We start from the raw sequence: 27,003 nt of genomic DNA on the forward strand, positions 1-27,003 counted from the left end.
AAAGAGAGATTTTTTTTTTTTTTTTTTTTTTGAAAAAATCCATAGATAAGCCGCACCGTTATATAAGCCGCAGGGGCCAAAAAAGCCCAAAAAACGGGAAAAAAAGTGCGGCGTATAGTCCGGAATTTACGGTAGTCATATCTGACTAGTTTTAAATGTAGGCTATTTCTCCCCACAAAAGTTTGATAGCCTATCAGTCAGTCAGCTCCTATCCTCTACGCAGTGGAGAGGCACACAACACTGCCTGCTGATATAATTGGCTGCATCACGTTAGCGACAAATCTGGAGACTTCAAAAAGCATGCCGTTGGTTTTAACGGAGTCCATTCCAACGAGGGGTGGCAATGTGCCAAAAAATGAGCGCTTCGCCTTGCTACATAAAGCAGCCCAGTCAAAATAGTCGTCGGACTGTCGTCAATCACTGTGGGTGATTTATTTTACAAGTGGCATTTCAAGTCATATCTAACTAGTTTTCAATGTATTTCTCCCCACAAAAGTTAGGCTTTTTCTGACATGGGAGCAAGCAGCACAGCAGCATCCCTCCTGATGCACTGGACCTGGCTGCCTGCAGCTGAAGCGCATTGGCCAAACAATCAATCAAGCCGTTTTTGCAGCACTTGAGGAAACCGTGAGTTTGCTCGTTGATATAAGCGATTGCCCGGACGATTCATTAATTAATAAACTAGTGAACGTGAAGTGAGTCACGAAGAGCCACACCTGCCCACTACGGATATGCGGATAATAACCTGCCAGCTGTTTAACATGAGCTGCGATTGCGTGGAAGCGGATCTTATACCGGTGGTCGAGGTAGATAAGATACGGAGTCGCGGGAGTGCGCGTAGGCCGGCTAATTGTTGTTTAACATGCAGGCCAACCGGCTAGGTGCAGGTTATAATACGGATTCCACTGCATGTTAAGAAGTGGCTTAACAGTCCTCTTACCTTGTGTCTGAAGGTCCAGGTTCATCACTGAAGTTTGGATGAAGAAAACCTTTAGTCGAGTCACTCTTCATAGACAGGCAGCTGGGTACTGGAGACTCTGCTCTCTGCCTGTGATCCTGACCTCTGAAACAGACATGTGTTATACACATCATTAGACATTATTGTGACGGCTGCACCAAATCGCCACACATCGTGTCAGTAAAACACCCTTACAAAACGCCTTTCCCTTTGTTCATCAGTTAGTTTGTAGCACATTTTACGTTTACAATACACATATCATCACCACCACCACATAACAAACTGACACATAGGCTTTGTTTCAAACATGGTCAACATTTAGTAGCATTATTGATATCGTGTTTCTCATTTGAGTGCACACATTTGAGTTAACATGTTTCTATCATTTTGCTGTGGTTTATAGAAGCTCCTTTCTTTCTCCTCCTCCATGCTGATCCACACGTGTGTCTCACCGGGAGTCGTCCGCCACCTCTTCCAGACCTGGACAGGCAAAGACTGAGCAACCGTTCTGGACCCTACTAAATACCAATGGTGGGGGTGGTGGAACCTCATAGACAACAAACGGAGTAAGGATACACTGCAGGCATAGTTGATGACGCAAGTGCACTCGGTTTTGTTTCCGAGCTCGGAATAAATGTTGTAATGTGAAAGCTGACCAGAGGGGAGAGGGGATGGGGGCAATCGTTCCCGTGAGCGGAACGGAACGGAACGAAAGAAATCGTTCCCAGTGAGAAAGCAGCCTTACTTTGTGCCTGAAGGTCCAGGTTCATTACTGAAGTCTTTGCCGATGTCTTTAGACCGGTCACTCTTCATAGACACACAGCCGGGTACTGGAGACTCTGCTCTCTGCCTGTGGTACTGACCTCTGAAACAGACATGTGTTATACACATCATTAGTTCTAGTAAAGACAGACAACAATGCATGTGATGTTGCATATTGCAATGTATTGTGTGTTTGTTAGTGTGATGAAGATCAGGTCTTGATTAGTTTGCTTCAATGTGATGGTTTCAGCACGGTGCTCATGTTCTCTGTCATGTGTTGGTTGGCCTGTCTCATGTGTGCTACTGTAGTGCTTTCAAACTGTTTGTGCCCAAGACAAGTCAAGGAGGTTTCAGGAGGTCCCCAGCAGAAAGGGGAATATTTTATTTTCATTATAATTGCATAAGTAACACAATGACAGAATGTACGACTGTGGTCATGGGTTTCATACACTTTCTGTACTGAAACCTCTAAATATATATATATATATCAAATGGGGGTCCGTTGTCTAATTTGTGTCAGTTTAGGGGAGCTTGACGTGAAACAGTTTGAAAACCTCATCAGCACAAGGGATTTAATCCACCTTTTTTGGGGGCCCATGGCCCTCCATCCAGAATAATGTTTGGCCCTTCATAGAAAATAATGTGGCACCTCTGGTATAACAGTCATCTTACTTTGTGTCTGAAGGTCCAGGTTCATCACTGAAGTCTTTAGACCAGTCAGTCTTCTTAGACAGAGTCGGACAGCTGGGTACTGGAGACTCTGCTCTGCTCTCCTCTTCCTCCACACACACATCCATCTTCTGGACTTCAGTCAGTCTGAGAGAAGCACACACACACACACACACACACACACACACACACACACACACACACACACACACACACACACACACACAGTTTAATATCTTTATTTGTGTTCACATTTAGAAAAGTACAGTAATCCTTGGCTTGGACACAAACAATAATAGATGTGCAAATAATGGTAAATCTCAGAATGAAAAATGTATCTAGTCTGAGTCTATGAAAAAGGAAACAGCACTTGCTCCAAATGTGGTGAAGCAATAGACCTTTTTCATGGCAGCCATTTTGTGTCTCAAAGGCAGGATCAACACAGGTGCAACCAAAACATTAATGAGGGCCCCTGGGCACTGGAACACCTAAATGGAATGGAAGTTGGAAACAATCATTAATGTTTTGGTTACACCTGTGTTTACCCTGCCTTTGAGACACAAAATGACCGCTGTGAAAATGGTTGCAGAAATAGAGCAGACTTTTGCCAGTGCCTTTCTGTAGCTTTTTGGGTTGTCCTGCCCTCTGCAGGCCACTTACTGTAACAGCCAGCCTGTGGACATTACCTAGGCTTCCAAATATAAACAGCAGCAATTTACGTTTGTACCCCAGCTGTATAATAGCATCCTTGAGCAGTTGGTACAGAAGAAGAAGCAGAAAGTGACTTTGCTGGTTCTACATTGCAAGCAGTGGTGTATTGCCAACACAGTCTTACAGACAATTGTAAAATAGCAACGTTTTGGACCAACGTTGCTATGTTACAATTTCGGCTCCAAAATTGTAAAATGGTAACGTTCTGAGATTTTAGGGTTAGGATAGGGGGAGGGGTTAGAAACGGAAAATCTCCATAAACCACACCCACCCCTGTAGAAACGTATGTTACCATTTTACAATTTTTATTTTTATTTGTAACTCTAGTTATTTTTCCAGCACCTTGGCCGAGACTTGGCTGGGTCGAGCGGTGGCCCTCCCTCACAATTTTGGAGCTGAAATTGTAACATAGCAACGTCGGTCCAAAAACGTTGCTATTTTACAATTTTTTTGGAGATCGGGTTGGTATTGCAGGGTAGATGCAGATAGACGGCGTATACCCTACCCACTAATTTTTCAGCTGGCTTTGTGTCTGCACTTCTACTGGCAGATTCCACTGGGATACGTTGCATTATGACTTCGAGGAAGACACTGGAGCTGGTCGCAGCCTGTCTAGCACCATGTGCAGACTACAGTGACGTTTGTCACCTGCTGTCGCCTGCTGGTAGCTTGGTGCTGCAGCTTGAATGGCTGTCTTCCAGTCTTTCCGTCTTCAATTGGTCGATTTCAAATTGGTCCCTCCTTTCGTCGCTGCCGTCCGACGCTCATCTCTTTGCAAAGCATGCTGGGATATCAGGCGGCAGACGGCAGCGATGAGAGGAGGGGGCAGTTTGAAATCAACCGATTGAAGATGGAATGCGTAGTCAGTGAATGCCTGGGTCCACCAGATGCAGTGCTTCACGGTGACGGCACGGTCCTGAAGCTTCCGCTCTGCTCCGCTAAATGCGCCCTGTGCATTTTCACTTCCCACTTCGAGTTGTGTCAAGCAGCACAGAGCAGGCTAACCTGACGCTGCCAGATGGATGTAGGTTGGTTCACATTTGTTTCACAACCTACATCCATCTGGGTTTGGCCAAGCTACCCTGCTGAAGAGGGCGGTCACTTTTTTCAAGCTACTCGGCAGGTGATTGGATGGACCGTCTGTCTGTCACCGTCTGGGCATGCCAACGCCAACCAATCAGATCGACTTGCCTTCATGACGCAGCTGCAGCGCCTGGAGAGAATTGTAAACAGCTAGGACTACAATTGAATGTTAAGAGCTAAATGAGGAAGGGCTTTGCCCGAAACGTCACCTTTTTTTGTGGTCAAATAAATATTTGGGAGCAGCTGCCAGTGTGCGGACTCTATTTTTATTACTTCTTTGCACTTCGGTCCACCTCTATGATCATGGCAATAACATCAGCCAAATGCTTTGATACAATATAATGATTTAACGCTACTATTTAGCATTAAGGACTGGTGAATTTTAACATATCTGTCAGTGGAATGGTAGATATTTACCCATGACTGGAGAATGTTATCTGCTTACTTTTGTGATAGTAAACTAAACGGAGAAAAGACGGCCGTGTGGTGTTGTTGTTACATAATCTGCTGGTCTTGAGGCACCATTGGATAAAATGATAAGATAAGATATGTATAATTGCATATTATCAAATCAAATCAAATCAAGCAGAGGGGGTGGAGCAATGACCGGGACAGCAGGGGGAATTGGCCAAGTACAACTGGGGAGAAAATGGGGAAGAAACAGGAAGGGGGGGTGGAGGTGAAGGTGTGTGGTACCTGTGTGGATACAGACTGGACTGTCCTTTGATGCGCTCAGCCCGTTCACCAGCTGCCCTCTGAAGGGGAGAGTCTGCAGAGACAACCCTCAGTCACTCACCAATCACAGCATCACATAGAATAGCACTTCTGTTCTGAAGACCAATCACAGCATCACATAGAATAGCACTTCTGTTCTGAAGACCAATCACAGCATCACATAGAATAGCACTTCTGTTCTGAAGACCAATCACAGCATCACATAGAATAGCACTTCTGTTCTGAAGACCAATCACAGCATCCCATAGAATAGCACTTCTGTTCTGAAGACCAATCAGAGCATCACATAGAATAGCACTTCTGTTCTGAAGACCAATCACAGCATCATATAGAATAGCACTCCTGTTCTGAAGACCAATCACAGCATCATATAGAATAGGGGTCGACCGATATGGGTTTTTCAGGGCCGATATCGATATCGATTATCGGCAATGAAAGACACCGATAACCGATATTTTGGAACCGATATATGTTTGCAGTAAAAATTTAAATCTTGGTGTCAAAATTTAGAATAACACGACCCGTTGTTGAAATTAATTTTCTTCAGTTTATCCAACTACAATATTATTTGAAAATATTCACTCTATTAACTCATTGAATGCCATGGACGTCCTTCGACGTCCAATTAAATAGTGACGTAGAATGCCACGGACGTCCTTCGACGTCCAATGCGTTTTTTGACGGTGGGACGTCGATCAAAGCCTTCCGCAGCTCCTGTACAACTATAGTAGCTATTGGAGGTGTATAACCTATTTTACGGACTCATTAGGTGGCGACAGTGCTTGCTCGGTGCAGTCCAGATTAGAGACAGGTCCGAGAAACAGCCTAAAAGCCGTGGATCAAAGACAAACCGATGCATGCTCCCAGAGCCATTTGCTCTGTCGCGGGAGCTGACATTGGCTCCGAACAGGAGTCAATCCGCGCTCACAACAGAGCCCCTCTGTCCCTGTCTGTCTGTCTGTCTGTCTGTCTGTCTGTATAGTTTCTCCACCCGATTAGCAGCCAGGAAAGCAGCCCCTGACGCCAAACCATTCAGCAATCCGGGTTGGCTCTTCCCTGCTGTGGCGCTGAGAGCCGACAGCAGCACACAAACGCAGCACTCCGAAAATATAATGAATGAATGAATGAATGAATGAATGAATGAAAAAATTTATTGGTCACCACCACCACCACCAAGCATACACTTAGGTCATAACCAAAGGTTTGGGGCAGAAGCAAACGCTTATATAAAGCCCCCCCTTTTCTTACAATTAAAATAAGAAGATCATCATGATCAGACATTTTGGACATTGTCCTTACTTGCCATCAAATAAACAACAAAGGATTGCAAGGAAAAAATATCCTAATACAAGAAACAAACAACAAAAACAAAAAATAAAAATAAAAAAATAAACAAATAATACAACAGTCAAAAACCAGTGGGTAGCAAATAACAAAACCAACACAATCCATACATGCATATTCATACATTTTATAATCATTGTTTTATTATTATTTTTATATATATATATATACACATATACCTATATATACATATATATACTTATACATACACTTTTTTTTTTTTTTTCTTCTTTATTATTATTATTATTATTATTATTCATTTGTTTATTTCTTTTTTTTCTCCTGTCCCCTACATCATTCAGTTACCTAGGAACTAGACTGTAATTTTCCAACATCATGTCTTTATACCTTTTTTTAAAGATCAACACATTCTTACTGGTTTTTAAGTCTTCCGGCAAAGCGTTCCACAACTTCAATAATGGTTGCGTGAGGCTGTGTGCAGTGTGGGGAGGAGTTTACGGGGGGAGGGGGGGAGGGGCTGGGGCACGCAGGGCATCACACAACAACTACGTCACTACATCAGAAAATATTATCTTCAGACTCAGTGAATGTGCTTGAAATGCTGCATTTCACAAAAGGCGGATTATCTCAGCTAATAATTTGAAAAGCCTGAAAACGCTGAAAACAACCTATCTTCTCCGGCTCATAACTAAAGAACGGAAAATGGTATCAATAAACTTTTTTTTGCTGATGATACAATAGAGCCAGCTCGTTCTTGTGCGTGTTCGGTGTTTACATAGTAATATCACACAATATTCTGTGGGCCTCGAGAAATCACTGAAAACGCTCTGAAAACTCTGGCACTGGGAGCATCCGTTCTCCAAAAGTGGCTGGCACTCAATGAGTTAATATTGATATGAATCAAAGTGTATGTGTGTGTGTGTGTGTGTTTGTTCAATCTAGTGGAGACTTGGGCACATTATCAAGATAAAGCTGTGGACTTATACTTTTAACAAACTAACACCGACTCACTACAGTAACAAAATAATAGAGGGTTTCCCTCCGCTTACACCTGACACTAACCTCACCCCCAGGCTCTCAAAGGAGAATACTGAAACAAACACGTTCATCCGTGCATCCGCTGATGGTTCCTTGTTTCATTCTAGAGTCCGCTGATGAAATGTCTCGTCCTAGTTTATTCGGTTCCTTGTTCCAAGCAGAGAGAGAGTCAGAGAGAGCAGAAAAAAGGTCCGCTGCAGCTTGCCCAGACATGCCTGCCTGCCAATGTATTTTTCGGACACGAAGCGCGACTGGATCAATAAAACAGCTTCGCTACTGACAACCATGGCCATTTGATTCAAAAAGAGCGACGCTACACCGTGGACACGCACGCTACTATGGAATTAAAAACTAGTGCCCCATGCACTGCTTTGTGAGGTTACTAGGCTATTTTGCCCTCTTCAACAGCGGTGGACGGTGATAAGTTTGAGTTGCACTTGCACAGCAGACACCAACGTTACTCAAAGATATGCTATCAGTACACAAATAATCTCTGTTATCTTATCGTTATCACTGCAACAATCATCTCTCTCACTTATAGACAGACCTATCTCCACACACTTTGCACTGTGCGAGGCTGCGCTTCATACGAATCGCTCATAAGATCGTGGTGTTTTTGAAATGTCAGCGTAGGTAATTATTATGTATATTAACTTTAGTACAACTTCGGCATGGCAATATCTGCAGCTTTACCTTAACACTGTGACTGTCACACAGTCGCAACAGCCAACTAGTCAAGTCCGCTGTCCGCTCCACAGAGGCAGCACAGCTCAGACGGCCATGGCCTGCCTCTGTGCAGGCTGGAGCACTGAGGTGTCAGATTTCATCTCTGAGCAGCTCTCTGATAGGCTATTGCTCGATGTGTAACCAATCAGATAGCGCTGTGGGAGGGACATTGCTCCAGATCACACAGAGGGAAGTACAGTACTGTAGGAGAGGCTCCTTCCAGCCGCAGCAGCTGCAAATTAGCGCATTTTTTTATTGAATTATTATATCGGCAAACAGCCAATGAAAATGCCGATACAGATAATCGGCAAAATGTTGAATATCGGCCATAATAATCGGCCAAACCGATAATCGGTCGACCCCTAATATAGAATAGCACTTCTGTTCTGAAGACCAATCACAGCATCCCATAGAATAGCACTTCTGTTCTGAAGACCAATCACAGCATCACATAGAAAAGCACTTCTGAAGACTTGAGTCTGACTTGTACTTTGATGACTTGAAAAGGTTTCTAAAGTCTTGACTTGAGATCTTGTGTTTGTGTAAATGACTTAGATTGAAAGTGATGAGATTTGTTCCAGCGGACGACTGAATTTAAATTATGTTTTCAGAATTTCTATGGAATGATTAAATTGATTGAAGTTGAAACTGATGATAGAAATCAGACTCATGATGCTCTTGCCAGGTTGTGATCCTATTCAAAGCATATTGCATTGAAAAGTCCTGGATATTTAGTTTGATTTCACATATTAAATTGGGACTTGATCACTGCTCTGTCAGATGTGTCTCTGCACTAATGTGACGATGACAGATTCCTCCACATTAGCAGCACTTGGTGACTGAAGTTATTCTTCATTTTGTGTTCTGTATTATTCACATGTAATTATCTACTGATTTCTATCTACATATTCCTCTAACACAGCGCTTTTCAAAGTGTGAGGAGTGCCTCCACTGGGGGGCGCCAGCCAACTTCAGGGGAGGCGCGACGTGGCGCGCAAAAATCAGAGAGAAGAAAATGCACAGCCTCCACTGGACATGTCCATGCCGTCACAAAAGTAGCCTACGAGGTTGTCTGCAGAGAGCCTGCGTGGCGTGCACACCCTCTGATGACGGAATTTACACTGATTAATTATTTTTAAATGTACAAAAAGCAAAAGTAGATGTCTGGACATTGTAATTGATTTGTGCGTTACCCAACCCATGCCAACGGGACAAAGCAATTAATTTCACCAACATGCAACAATGTAGTGACTTACTGGAAAGCCACTATTAGAAGTTTTCAATACAAAGCTGTGATTGAACAACATTGACCAGCATGCAATGGGAAACACTCACCAAGTCACCTGGTGGCCTGGAGGTGAACAAACAAGCACAGGGCCAGTTAGGTAATCACCTGACCTGAAAAAGATTCAGACAAAATTGAAAATCTCACCTACTCAATCATACAAAATGAGGTAAAGCACAAGATTAAATTGATTTTGGCATTTTTTATGAGGATGTAATTTAAACAAGTTATCAAAATGACAACTGTATTTTACTCAGTATCTTCTATCTAAATTATATTATAAAAAGGAGCAAGTGGGCAATGTTTATTTGTTCTCTGTTTCAATTTTTGTCCCGCTGATATTGTCATACGAGGTATTGTGACATTGCTGATGATTGTCAAAATGAGTACGGTGCGCCCACATCCCCTCGAACCCCACAGTGACTTAAGGCCTAAACATGGTCGTCCGTCCGCCTCGAATTGGAGCCGTCTCGCCGTCTGGCGGCGCCAGCGAGCCCTACATGCTGCTCGGACGCCACTACGCCCTCCCTCCTCCCACCCTCCCTCCTCCTGTGGGAGCTCCGTGTGAAAATGGCGGAGATTGTGTGCCAGGCAGTCTGAATGAAATTGAATGTAACGTTCCCAATTCTATGTATTAAATTCTAAAAAACGACCCTCAACATTTGGGAAGGCTAAGCCACACAACTAGTTCGTTATAATCCAACGTCATGCTTTGAAAGGCGACTTTACGACGATGAGCCAAGGCAACGGCCAGTCACAACTCTCGTGCAGCTGACGTCACGCATGTATCGTCGGCGCTGAGTCACATTTTCGAGCAGCCCCCGTCAGCCGACGGCGCCCCCTCCCCGTAGGACGGGGCGAGGATCTGACGGACGACCATGTTTAGGCCTTTAGGGTGTATTCACACCTCTAGGTCGTTTGCTTTGTCAGGGGCTTAATTGATACAATTGTTGCATTTGTGCCTTGGTTCGTTTGTGTTCACACAGCCACAAATCAAACGATCCAAATAGTATTGCCAAGCCTCCTGGATGGATTGGCCAGCAGACACTCTGATAGGCTAATAGCCTCCTGGGATGGAAAAAATAATTCCCAGAGATTTTATATGATTATAATAATGTGTTTTGTTACACCTACATTGTAGGCTACGTCGAGCGTGCGCGTGTGAGGAGAGAGAGAGAAAGAAAGAGGGGGGGATCGGGAGAGAGAGAGTGAGAAAGTTATTTATTTATTTAGGCTGTCTATCGGGAATTTGGAGATAGAAGATCAAAGACCCTCGCAACCTCTGCTATTAGCTACTATCACGGAGACTTCAGAGGATTAGCCGACACATAGGCTATGAACACCTGTCCTGTCAGGAATAAAATATTAATAAATAATTTAATAATAGCCTACGGACATTTCAAGGAATACATGCAATCAGTCTGATTGTCTGATTGAGCCAGACAATCTTATCACAAAGAAGGCTAGCTCTGATTACCACGACTTGTTATTTAATGGAGACCAGAGGTAAGATGATCGAGTTCAAACTGCTTATGTGATGATGCACGGTTTTTATATGATAAAAATGCTCGTTCTTCAGGCCATTACGCACAGCGCAGCTGACTACGGCAACTGTTTTATCCAAAAGTGCGCACTGTTTCCTGCTTTGTGTCGGATCGAGGTCGGATCACGTTCTCACTACAAATGAACCGCACCAGAGTTCGCTTGGAAGCGGACCGAGACCACCCGCTTGTTTTGTCCCGCATCCGAGTGCGATTGCTGTGTTCACACTCCCCCAAACGAACCGCACCAAGGGGGAAAACGCTCTCTGTTTCGGAACAACTGCTCCAAACCAGATAGGTGTGAATACACCCTAAGGGTCACATATCCTACAAGCCAACGTGCACATTCAGCGGAGGAGTGATGTCATCTAGGACACCATGGCTTGATGCTGCTCAGAGAGCAGCAGCCAAATGGCATGAAGAAAAGGAGAAGTTAGAGGTTATTGCATTATGATGGTATAATTCAGTAATTATTAGGGATGCTCCGATCCGCATTTTTCGCCTCCGATACCGATTCCGATATGTGGGGGTCCTGTATCGGCCGATACCGAGTACCGATCCGATACCAGTGCTTGACATTAACGGCTGTCCAGTTGCCCTTCGCAACCATAAAAAAAAATTGGTCTGTGGTTGCCTCAGTGGCAACCACATTTTAACATATAAACAATAGGGACAGCAAACAGCAAAATGTGCACCCCAAAATAAACATGTTTCTAATATTCCTAAAACCCTAAATCGATATTAATAAGATGACATCACACACAGACTGTCTCTCTCTCATCTCCCCAATGCAGCCCTGCGACTCCACAGTCGCTAGGCATCAGCTTTTGGTTGCCGAAACTGTAATATGGTTGCCATTCTTAGTCACCTTATATTTTGAGTAATTAAGATACTATGCACTTAGTCAACTGGCATGGGTTGGTGGTACAATATGGAAATGATTCCTGTCAGAGAATCCTTTGTTGTTTGATTATTTCCATGAACTGAGTGAACATACAGATATTACAGGGTCTGAAATAAACATAAGCAAATAAATGGTCTTGAGTTTAATGTAGCCTAAATCCAAATATAACAAATATGACGATTATTTCTGTTATACAATAGCTAAGTACACTGTGTATTGAGATAAGTAACTAACTTTACCTCTTTTTTTAGCACATATTAACAGATTGTCTTAATAAGGGAGAGTAATAAACATTTCAACTGTGTCCATACACCAATAAAGCCATACAGAATTAGGCCTGACCAGCACTGATAATAAGGTAAGGTAACTTCATCTGAAAAGTAGGGTACTTAAACCGTCAGTCAATTGAGCAAGACGTCGGCAAGTAGGCTATGCTAAACAAACAAACAGAATGAGGTAGAATTATTCACAACTGAAATATCACAGCTTACATGTAGGCTATGTCCTCACGCAAACTTCAGGGTTATAGACAGTCCCTATTATTGTCTCTGGACAGCGTTTCACCACATACGAGCATGCAACAGCTGCTGCTGTTAAAGATCGTTAACTAGCTGCTAGTAGGAGTTGCTCTTAATTAGGGATGCACCGATATGAAAATTTTGGCCGATGCCGATAACCGATATTAACATTGCTGTTATGGCCGATAACCGATATTTACCGATGTCGATATGATCTGTATAAAACCACATTTTTATGATCATCACATTTTGTACATACTGAAAAACACATGTTAACACTGAATTTGAAAAAGTTATGCATTTCTTTATTTGCAAAGCCTTTGGAAAAGCCCATAAATCATAGATTTACTGCATTATTTAATATCAATGTGAAGAATTTGGCTGATAATGATAACCGATATTAACATTGCAACATCTGACCGATACCGATATGACCGATATGTTAAAAAATGACTAACATCGGCCGATACCGATATGATTGCCGATATATCGTGCATCCCTACTCTTAATCAAGCAGGGCTGCGTCAGGGAGATGAAAGAGTGAGAGAGAGGGTCCGTGTGTGATGTCACCTTATCAACTGGGCAGCTGTTAACACATTCAGTGCCACAGCGCTTCAGTAAAATTGTCTGGAGCCTGTGCCAGATTCACTTCCATTCAGTTGAAAACAGCTATAGAATTTTTTCTATTATGGCTATATTAACGGGGCTGGACTTTAATGAAAGATTGAACACTCCTGCTTCTTCCAAAGAAGAAATTTTGTTTCTAGACAGTTCCATTATGAAATTACAGCCTCTCAAAAAAGTGCACTTTCAAGGGTTTTCTGTCGTTTTTTTTTTCTTTCCAAGATATAGCCCCTTTTATGAATACCTTTTGCACTCTAATTTCGAGCACATTCACTGACTCTGGCTGGTGTTTTCTGATGTGGTGGCGTGTGGTGTGGTTTCTGTGCAGCCACACACCCCTCTCCCCCCCCCCCCCCCCCTCTCCCCCCCCCCCCCCCCCCTCTCCACCTCTGAGCTGCGGGCTCCTCCCACACGCACAGAGTTTGCTTTCTCGACTCCGTTTTTGCCCCGGACAGATCCCAGCTTTGCTGCGCGCATCATTTCCTTGATGGGCATCAAGGAAATGATGCGCGCTGGCAAACGCGACTGAACGAAAAGGCTTGGCCCGTTCGGCATCGGAAATCGTGTGGAGATAGATAGAAGCATAAGAGCTCAGTTGTGAGCGCGGATGCAGCCGAGCCCACTCTCGCTGTAGACGGAGCAATATATACGGCTCTGGCAGAAATCATGCATCGGTTTCCACGGCTTTCTCCGCTGTCTCCTGTACAAAGTAAAGGATCTGAGGTGGGTGGAGCAGCTCCTGTGACGATGTTTAAGGTGGCGCCGTGTGATCCCTTGAAGGGATTCATGCTCACTGGCTGGGTACGACCTTAAACAGCAGAATTATGGAATAATATGAATTATGATTTTAGGACGTCCACAGACGTCCTTGGCACTGAACGTTACTTTTTTTTAGGACGTGCACAGACGTCCTTGGCACTGAATGTGTTAATGTCGAGCCCTGTGTCAAACTGGTTGGTGTAGCTAGAGTGAAATACCTCCAAATAGGGGATCCTTTGGCTTGCTCCATGCTGTTAGCTGCTGCTGCCTAGCCTAGCCTACATCAGCTTGTTTGGAAACAGCCAGGCAGGCGTGCTGAGCACGTTGCTAGCGTATGACATCACACGCTGCACATACATAGAATTAGAGTGAATAGAATGGCCCCTATGGATCGGTCTATGGATCAGGCCATTTGCCACCGATACCCGATCTAGAGCCATTTGCCACCGATACCCGATCTAGAATTTTGTGCTATATCGGGGCCGATACCCGATACCAGTATCGGATCGGCGCATCCCTAGTAATTATGAGGTTTATAATCAGGTTTTGTTTATGTGTTTAAGGGTGTATTCACACCTGTAGGTCGTTTGCTTTGTTCCGATTCAGGTACTTAATTGATACAATTGTTGCATTTGTGCCTTGGTTCGTTTGTGTTCACACAGCCACAAATGAAACGGTCCAAATAGTATTGTCAAACTTCCTGGATTGGCCAGCAAACACTCTGATAGGCTAATAGCCTCTCGGGATGGACAAAATAATTCCCAGAGATTTTCCTATTATGATTATAAAAATGCGTTTTGTTAGACCTACATTTTAGGCTATGTCGGGCGTGCGCCGTGCGAGGTGCGAGGAGAGAGAGAGAGAGAGAGAAAGAGAGAAAGAAAGAAAGAACGAAAGAGGGAGGCATCGGGAGAGAGAGGGAGAAAGTTCTTTATTTATTTATTAACACTTTGAGTGCCACGGCCCTTGGGCAAAAGGTTGCTTGCTGTGCCACATAGGCCGCAATGCATTTTAAAACAGTCATATAATTTCTTTAATAATTACTATGTAAACACTGAACACGCACAAATAACGATGAGACTCTCTTCTATCACCTGCAAAAAAAAGTTTATTGATCCCATTTTCCGTTCTTTAGTTATGAGCCGGAGAAGATAGCTTGATTGAACGAAAAACAGACCTTTTTTTCTACGAGCTGAGATAATGAGCCTTTTGTGAAATTAAACATTTCAAGCACATTACTGACTCTGAAGCTAATTTTCTGATGTAGTCACACCTCAAAAATAATTTCCTTCAATAAAACAGTGAAGGCAAGGGAATTTTGTTTGGAAGAATAATATTTTTAGCTGAAACCAGCAGCGCTGGCCCCTGCGTGCGCTGCTGGTTGCAGCTTCTTGCTGATCTTTTGCTGCTGGTGGGCATCGGATATTCTGGCTTGCGTTTGCCAACCCTGTCCTGCTGTCTGGGTCAGTGCTGTGTGCTGCTCTGCGTGCCCCACCTCCCCCCCTCCTCCTCCCCCCCCCCGTTGTGGGAGGAGTGTCTCTCTGCTCTGCTCGGCTCAGCTCTGCTGTTTGCTCTGCCTGTGCTCAGCACTGAAAAAGTCCGCTAGATCCAGCTTTTTTACAGCCGCGTGTACCAGCTCCCATGCTTCCACTTGAGAATAATAACAAATCCACGGCTGATCATGCGAATGGGTGTTGCAGCGGACACGGAGGCTGTTGCAGCGGACACCGAGGTGCTCAATTGTGATAGCAGATTGGCTGCTGCAGGGGCACAGCTAAACGTTATGCTTCAATGAAGCCGCTGCATACGGACGGATGCGATGCGATTTCCTTTTCCCCAATGACTTCTTCATGTGTTTCACTCCACGTTCTCTCATCTGGAGAGCGCTGTCGCCACCTAAGGGTTCTGTAAAATAGGTTAGACACATTCAATAGCTCTGATATTGTAAGAGGCGATGTAAGAAGCTGAGATGGACACCCCCCCGTCAAAAAAACAATTTCGAGTTATTGACGCCATTTGGCGTCGCTGGCACTCTACGGTAAATTTCTAATGACGCCATATGGCGTCGCTGGCACTCAATGTGTTAATGTATGCTATGTAGCCTATGTATTTATTTAGCCTATTTAGGCTATCGGGAATTTGGAGATAGAAGATCAAAGACCCTCGCAAATTCTGCTATTAGGCTACTATCACGGAGATGAGGATTAGCCGAGACATAGGCTATATAAACACCTGTCCTGTCAGGAATAAAATATTAATAAATAATTTAATAATAACGGACATTTCGAGGAAGACATGCAATCAGTCTGATTGTCTGATTGAACTAGACAATCTTATCACAAAGAAGGCTGGCTCTGATTACCACGATTTGTTTTCATTTATTGAATGGAGACCAGAGAGAGCGAGAGAGAGGGAGAGAGAGGGAGGGAGAGAGGGAGCAGCACCCGCTACGCAGCAGCACACCGCACACAATTTACAGGCAAAATCTGTAGAGATTCAACACATTAACGTTGCTTCCCATGGTCCGAGGTAAGTTGATTGAGTTCAAACTGCTGATGTGATGATCCAAAAATCCCCCAAAGTTTATCGATGCAAGTCACAAGTCGCCAAAACAGGATCTGAAAGATGTTGTTTTTAAACGATAAAAATGTTCGTTCTTCAGGCCATTACTCACAGCGCAGCTGACTACGGCAGCTGGTTTATCAAAAAATGCGCACCGTTTACTGCAGTTGTGGCGGATCGAGGTCGGCTCACGTTCTCACCACAAATGAACCGCACCAGAGTTTGTTTAAAGCGGACCGAGACCACCCTTTCTTGGCGATCTCGGTCCGCTTGTTTTGTCCCACATCCGAGTAGGGATGTCATGAGAACCGATACTTCGGTACCAAGTCGATACCAACATTCTGAAAACGTGACGGTACTCGCTTTCCTCCAATACCCAAAGTACCGACGGGAACCGAGGAGGCAAATCTGGTTGCTTCATTTGTGTTGTTTTTGGGCTGTAAATCAGCAGTTATCTGGCAACTTTTTTTTTTTTTTTAAGACTCGCAGCCGTGAACATGTGACTACCTACCCACACACTACACACAGGAGAACAACATGCAACATGGCGGCGGCACCCGCATCTGCTTCTTCAACAACAACAACTGCAGCGACTGATGAGCATGGAGTAATAATTGAACCCGATAAACCTGTATGCAAACGCTGAAAGGGGGAAACACATCCAACTTAGCGAAGCATCTAAAAGACCGACATCCAGACCTCTACAAAGATTTCAAGGTGAGTGCGTTTCATCAACGTAACGTAACGTGTTGTTAACACGTGTTGTCATTGCCCATCTATTAATAACATTACCTAAGCTAACGTTAAACAGGCTTTTAAAGAGTTACTCATAGAACCGGGGTTATGCACAATAACCGTCATACATTGGGATCCGCATCGAACGAACATCAAAACGACCCGCCCATCGAGGCCGAGTTACAGTGTTATAATTAGCAGCACTATGAGTGCGATCTACATAATGGTGACAGGGTTACATGACGGGAGAAACAACAGAATCACAAGCTACACACGAGCTAAACTCCATCTGAGTAGTGGCATTAATTAGCGCAACAGACAATCAAACCGCAAGTGCACGCCAAACGTTATTGCAATGATTGCAGGTAGATCGATCTAAAACCAAAAGGGAATGCAATACAGGAATATTAACATAATAATGACTTACTGGTTGGTCATATACGCACACATGGAAGAAGGGGATTAGAACATGTTCAACTGTCCAAAGAAAGGAAGAAAGTCCGTCTGAACGGAGCGCACATCCACATACTCAGCCGGACACTTTCGCTTCCTTCAAAGTGCCCGCGGGAACATCAATGCTTGCGTGGAAATTGTCTGTGTGTGCGCGTGCACTACCCCGACTACCACAGTACCACCGTGTCAATCTGGGACTTTAATACACACGGACTTAACAGCATGCAAATGCCTCGGTAGGCGGGAGGACTGGAGGTAACTTCTCTCTGCTGAGTCTGCTCTAATCACCAGCTGATTTGTGTGATTCAAAGACGCAAGGGGTGTGTTGACAGTCTGGTGCGGTGTGTGCATGGAGGTGAGTACACTGATGAAAGCAAAGCGTGTGCTTTGCAACACAATGATATAAACGTTAGAGCACAAATATGAAAGTTAAACGATTGACATTGAAGACATGAAAATGGGCTGCCTCATGTTTCTCACGTGCAGCATGATCGGCTATGCGATCGGCAACATTAAAGGAATATCGGAAACAGCAGATCACATATTTGAGGTCCAAATCGGCCGATACAGATTGCGTGCCGATCGATCGGTGCACCCCTACAGTTGACATATCAGAAATTAATCTGCTCTCACAGCCACACTCCTAGATATAGAGGGAGCATTATTATGTGCTCAAGGTGACGTACATTGCCTTCTATGCTAAAACCCTCTAAATGAATTTTCCCCCTTAAAGCGAATGCATTTATATAAAATACATTTATAGGAGAATAGATTTTATTCAGTGAAAGTTTAGAAATAATTCATTTTCAGGCGTACACACCGTGATCAGAATGCGACATGCAATGCCATCTTTGACTTCTGTTATCATGAAGTGCCTGGAAAAACTGGTTATATCTTACATAAAAAGCATTATTCCTGTTAGCATTGATCCATTACAGTTTGCTTACTGTTCAAACAGATCTGTTGAGGTCTTGCTTTACACACTGCCCTGGTACATCTTGAGAAGAAAAACACTTATGTCAGACTACTGTTTATTGACTATAGCTCCGCATTCAACACTATTGTACCATCAAAATTGTTGTTGAAACTTAGGGGCCTTGGTCTGGGCAGCTCCATCTGTTACTGGCTATTTGACTTTCTGACAGGCAGGCCACAATCTGTGCGCATTTGTAATAGATGTTCATCTATCATTTTCACCAGAACCGGCGCGCCCCAAGGCTGCTGCCTCAGTCCTCTGCTGTACATTTTGTTTACCTTCGACTGTGTCGCCAGATTTGGAAATTACATCATCATAAAATTTGCGGATGACACCACAGTGATCGGATTAATAACCGACGGTGATGAGAGGGCCTATAGGAGAAAAATAGAAGATCTAACGCTATGGTGCCAAAACAACAACCTCTCTCTAAACACCAATAAGACCAAAGAAATCATTGTTGACTTTAGAAAGTCCAAAGTCACTCACACCCCCATTTCCATCAACGGGTCATCTGTCGACATAGTGGACAGCTTTAAATTCCTGGGCACACACATCACAAACACACTCACATGGTCTCTCAACACCAAGTGCATCCTCAAGAAAGCACAGCAGCGACTGTACTTTCTGAGGCGCCTCAAGAAATTTGGCTTGAGCACCAAAGGCCTTGTGAATTTCTATCGCTGTACCATAGAAAGTGTTCTGACAGGGTGTATCACAGTGTGGTACGGCAACCTGACCGCCCAGGACTGCAGACTGCTGCAGAGGACTGTGAAGACAGCAGCTAAAATCATCGGCACAGAACTACCAAACCTCCATAACATCTTCACCACTCGCTGTAAAATGAAAGCCAAAAACATTATCAAAGACACCAGCCACCCCGCTCATACCCTGTTCTCACTCCTCCCTTCCAAAAAACGCTACCGGAGCATCAAATCACACACCACCCGTCTCAGTAACAGCTTTTTCCCTCAGGCAGTCAGGCTGCTGAACAGTTGACTCACACACACTGCAACGCACTGTCACTTTGTTGTGCACCATTATTGTATTGTACTGTATTGTGGTTTGTGTTATGTCTACACGCACTGTGTACAGACATGTCTGTATCACGTGTAGCCTACATAGTTATGTAGGTCTACACCCCTTTTTCTGTCGGTCTTTGTGACCATGTCCTTGTGTATGTAAGGCTGAGGGTGCTCAGAGCATAAAGAATTTCATTGTATTATACATTGTATTATACATATGACTAGGGGTGCACCGATCGATCGGCACGCAATCTGTATCGGCCAATTTGGACCTCAAATATGTGATCTGCTGTTTCCGATATTCCTTTAATGTCGCCGATTGCATAGCCGATCATGCTGCACGTGAGAAACATGAAGCAGCCCATTTTCATGTCTTCAATGTCCATCGTTTAACTTTCATATTGTGCTCTAACGTTTATATCATTAGGGTCTTTCACACCGGCCATGAAAGCCGAAAAATGCGCGGAAATTAGGATTCGCGGCTCCGATGTGAAAGGCATAAACGCGCGTTGGTGGGTAATTCTTGTACGCCTTTTGTCCCGGCACCAAAGGTTGTCACATCGCCGTATTGGCGGACAACCCGCCTCCACTTGAAAGGTCGTCGCAGCGAGCCGGAAAAGGTGCGAATGGTCAGCTCATTCATAAAAAAATTACAGGGGAAATCACCTCATGTATCAAGAAAGTGACAGTGAAAGTAAAAAAAGTAGACTGATAGACAGACCTATCTCCACACACCACTGTGCGAGGCAGCGCTTCATAGGAATCGCTCATAAGATCGTGGTGTTTTTGCAATGTCAGCGTAGGTAATTATTATGTATATTAACTTTATTACAACTTTGGCATGACAATATCTGCTGCTTTACCTTAACACAGTGTGAGTGTTACAGTTACAACAGCCAACTAGTCCGCTGCTCTCGCTTCAGGCAGCCTCGCACTGTCCCCCTGTCTAGTGCAGGCTGCGGCTGAACAGAAAGCACTGAGGTGAGGTGTCAAGATTTCATCTCTGAGCTCTCTGATAGGCTATTGCTTGATGTGTAACCAATCAGATAGCGCTGTGGGCGGGACATTGCTCCAGACACAGAACTACTGTAGGAGGGGATTCTTCCAGGTGCAGCAGCCGCAAATTAGCGCATTTTTTTATTAAGTTATGATATCGGCAAACAGCCAATGAAAATGCCGATACAGATCTCCTCAGCGGACTAGGAGAAGGAGGAAAGTCTGTTGTTGAATTGAATTCGTTCATCATACAGTAGCCTAGGCTACACTAACCTATGAAAATATTAATTTGGGCTAGGAGGAGCTGGAAATCCCTCTGCTCGCCTTTCAATGCGGGAGCGGGGGATTTCACCTGAAAGTACAGAGCAGCACGGTAATGTGGCCGTGCTGCTTGGCTCTGTGTGAAAGCAATTTCTGTGGCGAGGCGGCTGGCTTTACGGGACTCCTAAACGGCTATTTTTCCGCGATCTGTGTATGAAAGAGCCTATTGTGTTGCAAAGCACACGCTTTGCTTTCGTCAGCCGTACTTTGCACCTGAATATAAGCCGCAGCAGCTAAATTGAATGATTGTTACATATATAAGCAGCACTGGACTAAGCCGCAGGTGTTTTAATGTTTAAAACTGGTCAGGAGGAGGCGTAGCGCCTGCCTGTAACAGAGATCTCCGTGTCTTATCAGCGGAGACCGTTTTGAGTCCGATGAACAAATCAATCAAAAACACTTCACTACGTCCAAGGCTACAAGATTCGTTTCATTCCATTGAATTTGGCAGCGCGGACGAAACATGGGTGGAACGAAACATGCAAATTAGGGATGTCAATTTTCGGTTAATTTCACTTTCGATTAACCGACGCTAATAATCGATTAACCTATCGGTTAATTCATAATTTTTTAATATTAAAAAAAAAAAATTTTTTTTTTTTTTTTTTTTTTTGTGTGTGTCTATTTACTCAATGAACTCATGCCCAAACAAGGCGTGTCTATTTAGATGCTGAAATGTTAATGCTTTTTGTGTTAGAATTTCTAACACAAAAAGCATTAACAAGCATTAACAAAAAGCATCAACATTTCAACACAAATTCTTTTTGTGTTAGAATTTCTAACACAAAAAGCATTAACATTTCAGCATCTAAATAGACACGCCTTGTTTGGGCATGAGCTCATTGAGTAAATAGACAAAAAAAAAAATTTTTTTTTTTTTTTTTTTTTTTTTTTAAATATTAACTGATAGACCGACAGCAATAACCGAACAACGACGTTAGCGACGGTTAATCGATTAACGGTTAACCGTTGACATCCCTAATGCAAATTACATGTTTTGCATCCTCATCGTCGTAACACAGCCAGTTCTCCATCTTTTGAAGCATGATGTTAGATTACAACGAGCTAGTTGTGTGGCTTAGCCTTCCAAAATGTTGCCGTTAAGTTTTTAGAATGTAATACATAGAATTGGGAACGTTACATTCAATTTCATTCAGACTGTGTTTCTGGCTCAATCGCCGACATTTTCCCCCCGGAGCGAGGGAGGGTGTTTTACAGTAGTGGCTGATAGAGCGTAGTGGCACAGTGCTCCAAGCAGGTCGCGAGGCACATTTTTTGTCCACACACGACACCAGACTGTCAACACACCCCTTGCGTCTTTGAATCACACACATCAGCTGGTGATGAGCAGACTCAGCAGAGAGAAGTTACCTCCAGTCCTCCCGCCTACCGAGGCATTTGCATGCTGTAAAGTCCGTGTTTGATCCATATTTGCGTGTATCCTCCTAACGTTAATAGCTCCGGTTAGCTTTAGCCGCTTTAGCTTAATCGATAAAATAGTTAACTTGGGTCGAAGTTATTTTTCTTGTGTAACAGGGAAATCCCGGAAAATTGAGTATTTTTGTTGAGTGAACTGAACTGCATTGAACTGGTAACATGGAAATCCCGAAGTGGAATGAGTTTTGTTCTTTTATAAACTGAACTGAGGGAACTGGACTGAACTACTAGCCATTTAGTTCAACACAGTCTTGTGCTCCAATTATCTCACACACAAAAAATCATGTTGGCGGTTTCCTTTAGCCTACAAAATATAAAATATTGATGTAGAAAAAAAAGAAAATGTGCTGCACTTTCAATTTGATGCATGAAATGTAGGCCTATATGTAAAATGGAAACTGTTCTATAATAGACTGCTATAGCTGCTTACAAAATAAATAAATATATATATCGGTGATCGGTAATCGGTAATCGGTGATCGGTCGATGATCGGTTGGGCAGATATTTCTCATAGGTGATCGGCAATCGGTGATCGGTGGCAAAAAACGTGATCGGTGCTACTTGAACTTGAACTTGAACTAGGTTCACTTATTATGGAAGATGGTTAGAGGCGTTTTCCATTTGAATTGAATTCATGCACTGTGGGATTATATGGGATTATTATTAACACTTCATATGGGAGTTTGATGAAATAGCATTTTATTCTGGGAACAATTGTACTGGAATTTATCTGGTTGGGAATTTGATAAGGCAGCACTTTATTCTGGGAACAATTGTACTAGATTTTATCTGGCTGGGAATTTGATAAGGCGGCATTTTATTCTGGGAACAATTGCAAAGTGGTTTATTTGGCTGGGGTGTGAACGTAAACAAGGCAAGTGTTCAGAATCAGAATCACTTTTATTGCCACAGTATGCAAGTTACATACGAGGAATTTGTCTTAGTGTCTGTATGCAGCATAGCGGTTACATCAATATACAGGGATAAGAAGTAGGCTTCGTCTCCGTGCCCAGGTGAGCCCACCTTTGGCCAAAATGCCCAGTATTTCCAGGGAAGATACAAGAAAATTTGGAACTAAGTCCTCAGGAGTTGTTTCCCTGATGTTCATGAGCTCTTCTCTGGTGAAAGAGCCCCGGGTGTTACAACAAAACACAATATTTACAAACAAAATAAGAAAAACCGCTACGGAGCAAAACACTGAGGCGCACATAGGGAGCGCCATCTTGGAAGCTATATCAGTGAACCTAGGTTAGAGTGAATCTATTTGTATCTGGGGAGGAAACCAGTGGTTTGAGGCCCGCTCGACCTACAGTACAGCTGGTGGCTGACACTCATGTCCCGCTGAGAGGTCAAAAGGACTTAAATGAACGGAACAGGGCCTATAAGCATGCCATTCTACTTAAGGAAATGACATTTGAGTTATTTACTTTATCTCATAGGGGTGGGGGGAAAAAATCGATTCACCTAAGTATCGTGATTTTTAATGTCACGATTTTTTGAATCGATCTTTTATTCCAGAATCGATAATCGCAAAAAAAAAAAAAAAAATTGGTGCTTGCAGTCAGGCCACTCACTGAACAGCAGGCCAGACGCCGCCTACTGGTTTACTAGTGGTTTTATTACTTTATTAGTTAGTCTGAAGTAATAATTACACTTCAGGGTTAAAGTGGGTGCATCTCATTGTAAAATTGGACTTCAAACGGCCCAAATCTGGCTTCAAACGGCCCAAATTGGGCTTCAAACGGCCCAAATTTCACGCACGTCGGCCCATATCGGCCTGGCCTGCTTGGTATCTAATGCCCGGCCTGAATTATGATCCCAGTCCGCCCCTGTTTTTAACTATATCGCCCAGCCCTACTCATGATATAATATACAGTCTCTAGTGTATGATTCAACTTTTCCCATGTTCTAATCTAGTGTAAAAAAGCAAACAAACTGAAAAAAGAAAAGAAAAAAATTAACAAAAATCGCAATAAATCGTAATATCGAATCGCAATAATCGTAGAATCGCAATACTTAAGAATCGCAATATAAATCGAATCGGCACCCAAGAATCGTGATAGTATCGAATCGGGAGATAAGTGAATCGCCACAGCCCTCAGCTGGATCATGTCAAGTCCTGGACAATAAGATCTTGTGGAAGCGTTACTTTGAACAAGGAGTGTTAGATTTGGATGGGGGGAGAAAACACTTCCTCTTTTCACTGCGTTAAGCAACAGGTTGGCGCATGAGAGAGCGGCCGTGACAGCTATTTTTAGAATGGGTGCAGAAGGCCACATGCAGCCACAATCAACTTCTACTGAAAGTTACAGTAACTAATTCAAATGTACTGTAGCCATACAACATGTGTTGGGATTTGACTGGAGGTTATCCATCTGAGTTATAGTGACTAATCAGAGTATACTGACTATGGTCATGTTCAATTGAGTTCAAGTGAGTTATATATGAACAGGGTAGCCACCATACCAGAGGGGAAATGCTTTTCAAATGTTGGCTTGTCTGAATCTGGGATGCTATTCCAATGTTGGGGGTGAATTTGGAATGCCTTTAGTGAACATTACGTGCTAACCAGTGAGATTTAAGCAACACTCAGTAGACTTTCTATGCTATTTAGTTGTGAATTTAAATGCGTTCTGGTGAATGTAACCTATGACCAGTGGGATTTAAATTGCATTAACTGAACATTATACGATAACTAGTATTAAAAGTGAATGCCATTCAGTGAAATTTATATGCTATCTAGTTTCAAATGTGATTGCTATTCATTGGTGAATTCAAAGAACTCAAGTGAAATATAACCTTTTACCCTGTGTGATTTAAAATACCATTCAGTAAATACCACATGCTATTTAGTTGTGAAAATCACAATGATGATTAAAATACGATTTATTATTGTGCAGCCCTAACAGCAAATAAACAAATGCACACATTAGGAAGAATCAGTCAGTAGCCTATTTCAGTATGAAATGTATATTTTCATCTGATCTGGTGGAGGCATATCTCCATCAAAGTCTGGCCCCAAGCAGAGCTTACGCCACGTTCACACACACGCCTAGAGCGACGCTTTAAGCAACGCTTTAAGCTACGCCTAGGCATATAGTAGGGGTGCTCCGATCCGGCTAAGCCACGATCCGATCCGATTCCGATTCCTGGGGTCACGATCCGATTCCAGAATCGATTCTCGATTCCAACGATTCTCGATTCCAACGATTCATGATTCCTGAATCTAGAATCGATTCTCAATTATGTAGTTTTATATTGCAATAACACACAAAGGTAAATCTAAGACAAAAAATGACAAATGTATTAATGCTGAACTTCAAATTCAACTTCTGAAGTATTACAGTCAGGGCCTAAATTCATTTTGCAAACTAGGGGGGAATTCCCCCCTTATGTTCTTCAGATAAGATGGATTTATAGGCTGGGGGGGGATCTGTAGACTTTAAGAAGGATTTATAGATTTTGGGGGGAATACATTAACCAGAGTTCTTAAGTGCAAGAGGTGGTGGCACCGTGGCAGTACAGTACACAAATGACATGAACATTTGGACACTTATTCAGCCGGTATCTTGCATGTTGCCTTCATGTGCACTGTAAAAAAAAAAAAAAATTACAATACAAAGAATCGATTCTTGGGAGTTTGGAATCGATCCAGGAATCGTGGCATTAAGAATCGCGATCCTTTCAGAATCGATTTTTTGGAGCACCCCTAGCATATAGGCATTGCTTCATGCACGCTAGGCGCCTATTTGCGTTCACACAGGACGCCACACTGAAGCCCCGCTCTGCACTACGCTGATCACATGAGCAGTGGTTTTTTACACTTTAGATCTGATTTATAGCATGGGTGAGTAGCTAATATAAACCTCTTTTTTATTGTAATGTGCAATACCAGTGAACAGTGAACTTCCCAGCTCAACTTTTCTGCAAATGGAATGCTAACTAAACGGATGTGACGTCATTTAGCCTCCACATCCCAGTTCTTTTGCGATAAAGGAACGCACGATAAATGACATCACATCCGTTTTGTTAGCGTTCCATTTGCAGAAAACTTGAGCTGGGAAGTTCACTGTTCATTGGTCAGATCCAGTCGCTAGCCAGGCTAGCCATTGTTAGCAATAACAATTGACAACATGGCATTTCGCGGCATTTTGCGCATACAAACACTGCAGCCTCATGTCCACACAGATAGATGTTAGGCAGTGCTGTGTGTACAGCTGATTTAATGAGACACAAACAAAACAGAAGTGCTAAACAACATTACTATGATTACTACTACTGTTGTTGCGCGGCGCAGCCATCTTGGATTTTTGAGGTTGGGGCTGCTGAGACTCCTACGAGTTTGGAATGGGAAATACCAGCTCTGATGATGTCACCGCCCAACTCATGACCTTTGAAGTCGTAAGATTACCAGTCCCCAGTTATAAAGGAATGCACGATTACGACTTCAAAGGTCATGAGCTGGGCGGTGACGTCATCAGAGCTGGTATGTCCCATTCCAAACTCGTAGGAGTCTCAGCAGCCCCAACCTCAAAAATCCAAGATGGCTGCGCCGCGCAACAACAGTAGTAGTATAATCGTAGTAATGTTGTTTAGCACTTCTGTTTTGTTTATGTCTAATTAAATCAGCTGTACACACAGCACTGCCTAACATCTATCTGTGTGGACATGAGGCTGCAGTGTTTGTATGCGCAAATTGCCGCGAAATGCCATGTTGTCAATTTTATTGCTAACAATGGCTAGCCTGGCTAGCGACTGGATCTGACCAATGAACAGTGAACTTCCCAGCTCAAGTTTTCTGCAAATGGAACGCTAACAAAACGGATGTGATGTCATTTAGCCTCCACATCCCAGTTATTTTGCGATAAAGGAACGATATT

At 43.3% G+C, this 27,003-nt stretch overlaps 1 protein-coding gene across 1 annotated transcript in view; it reads right to left on the reverse strand.

Moving 5' to 3' along the window:
- Positions 1-27,003, reverse strand: part of LOC310798368 (uncharacterized protein) — a gene marked incomplete at both ends in the record, with an annotated part of 92,189 nt that overhangs the window by 56,028 nt on the left and 9,158 nt on the right. Inside the window, 3 exons of the mRNA XM_083660908.1 lie at positions 941-1,063; positions 1,411-1,438; positions 4,880-4,952. Of these exons, the coding sequence (XP_083517034.1) occupies positions 941-1,063; positions 1,411-1,438; positions 4,880-4,952 (224 nt within the window). The remainder of the gene's footprint in view (positions 1-940; positions 1,064-1,410; positions 1,439-4,879; positions 4,953-27,003) is intronic.

This window comes from Poromitra crassiceps (assembly GCF_964638095.1).
Source record: "Poromitra crassiceps genome assembly, chromosome: 2".
NCBI lineage: Eukaryota > Metazoa > Chordata > Actinopteri > Beryciformes > Melamphaidae > Poromitra > Poromitra crassiceps.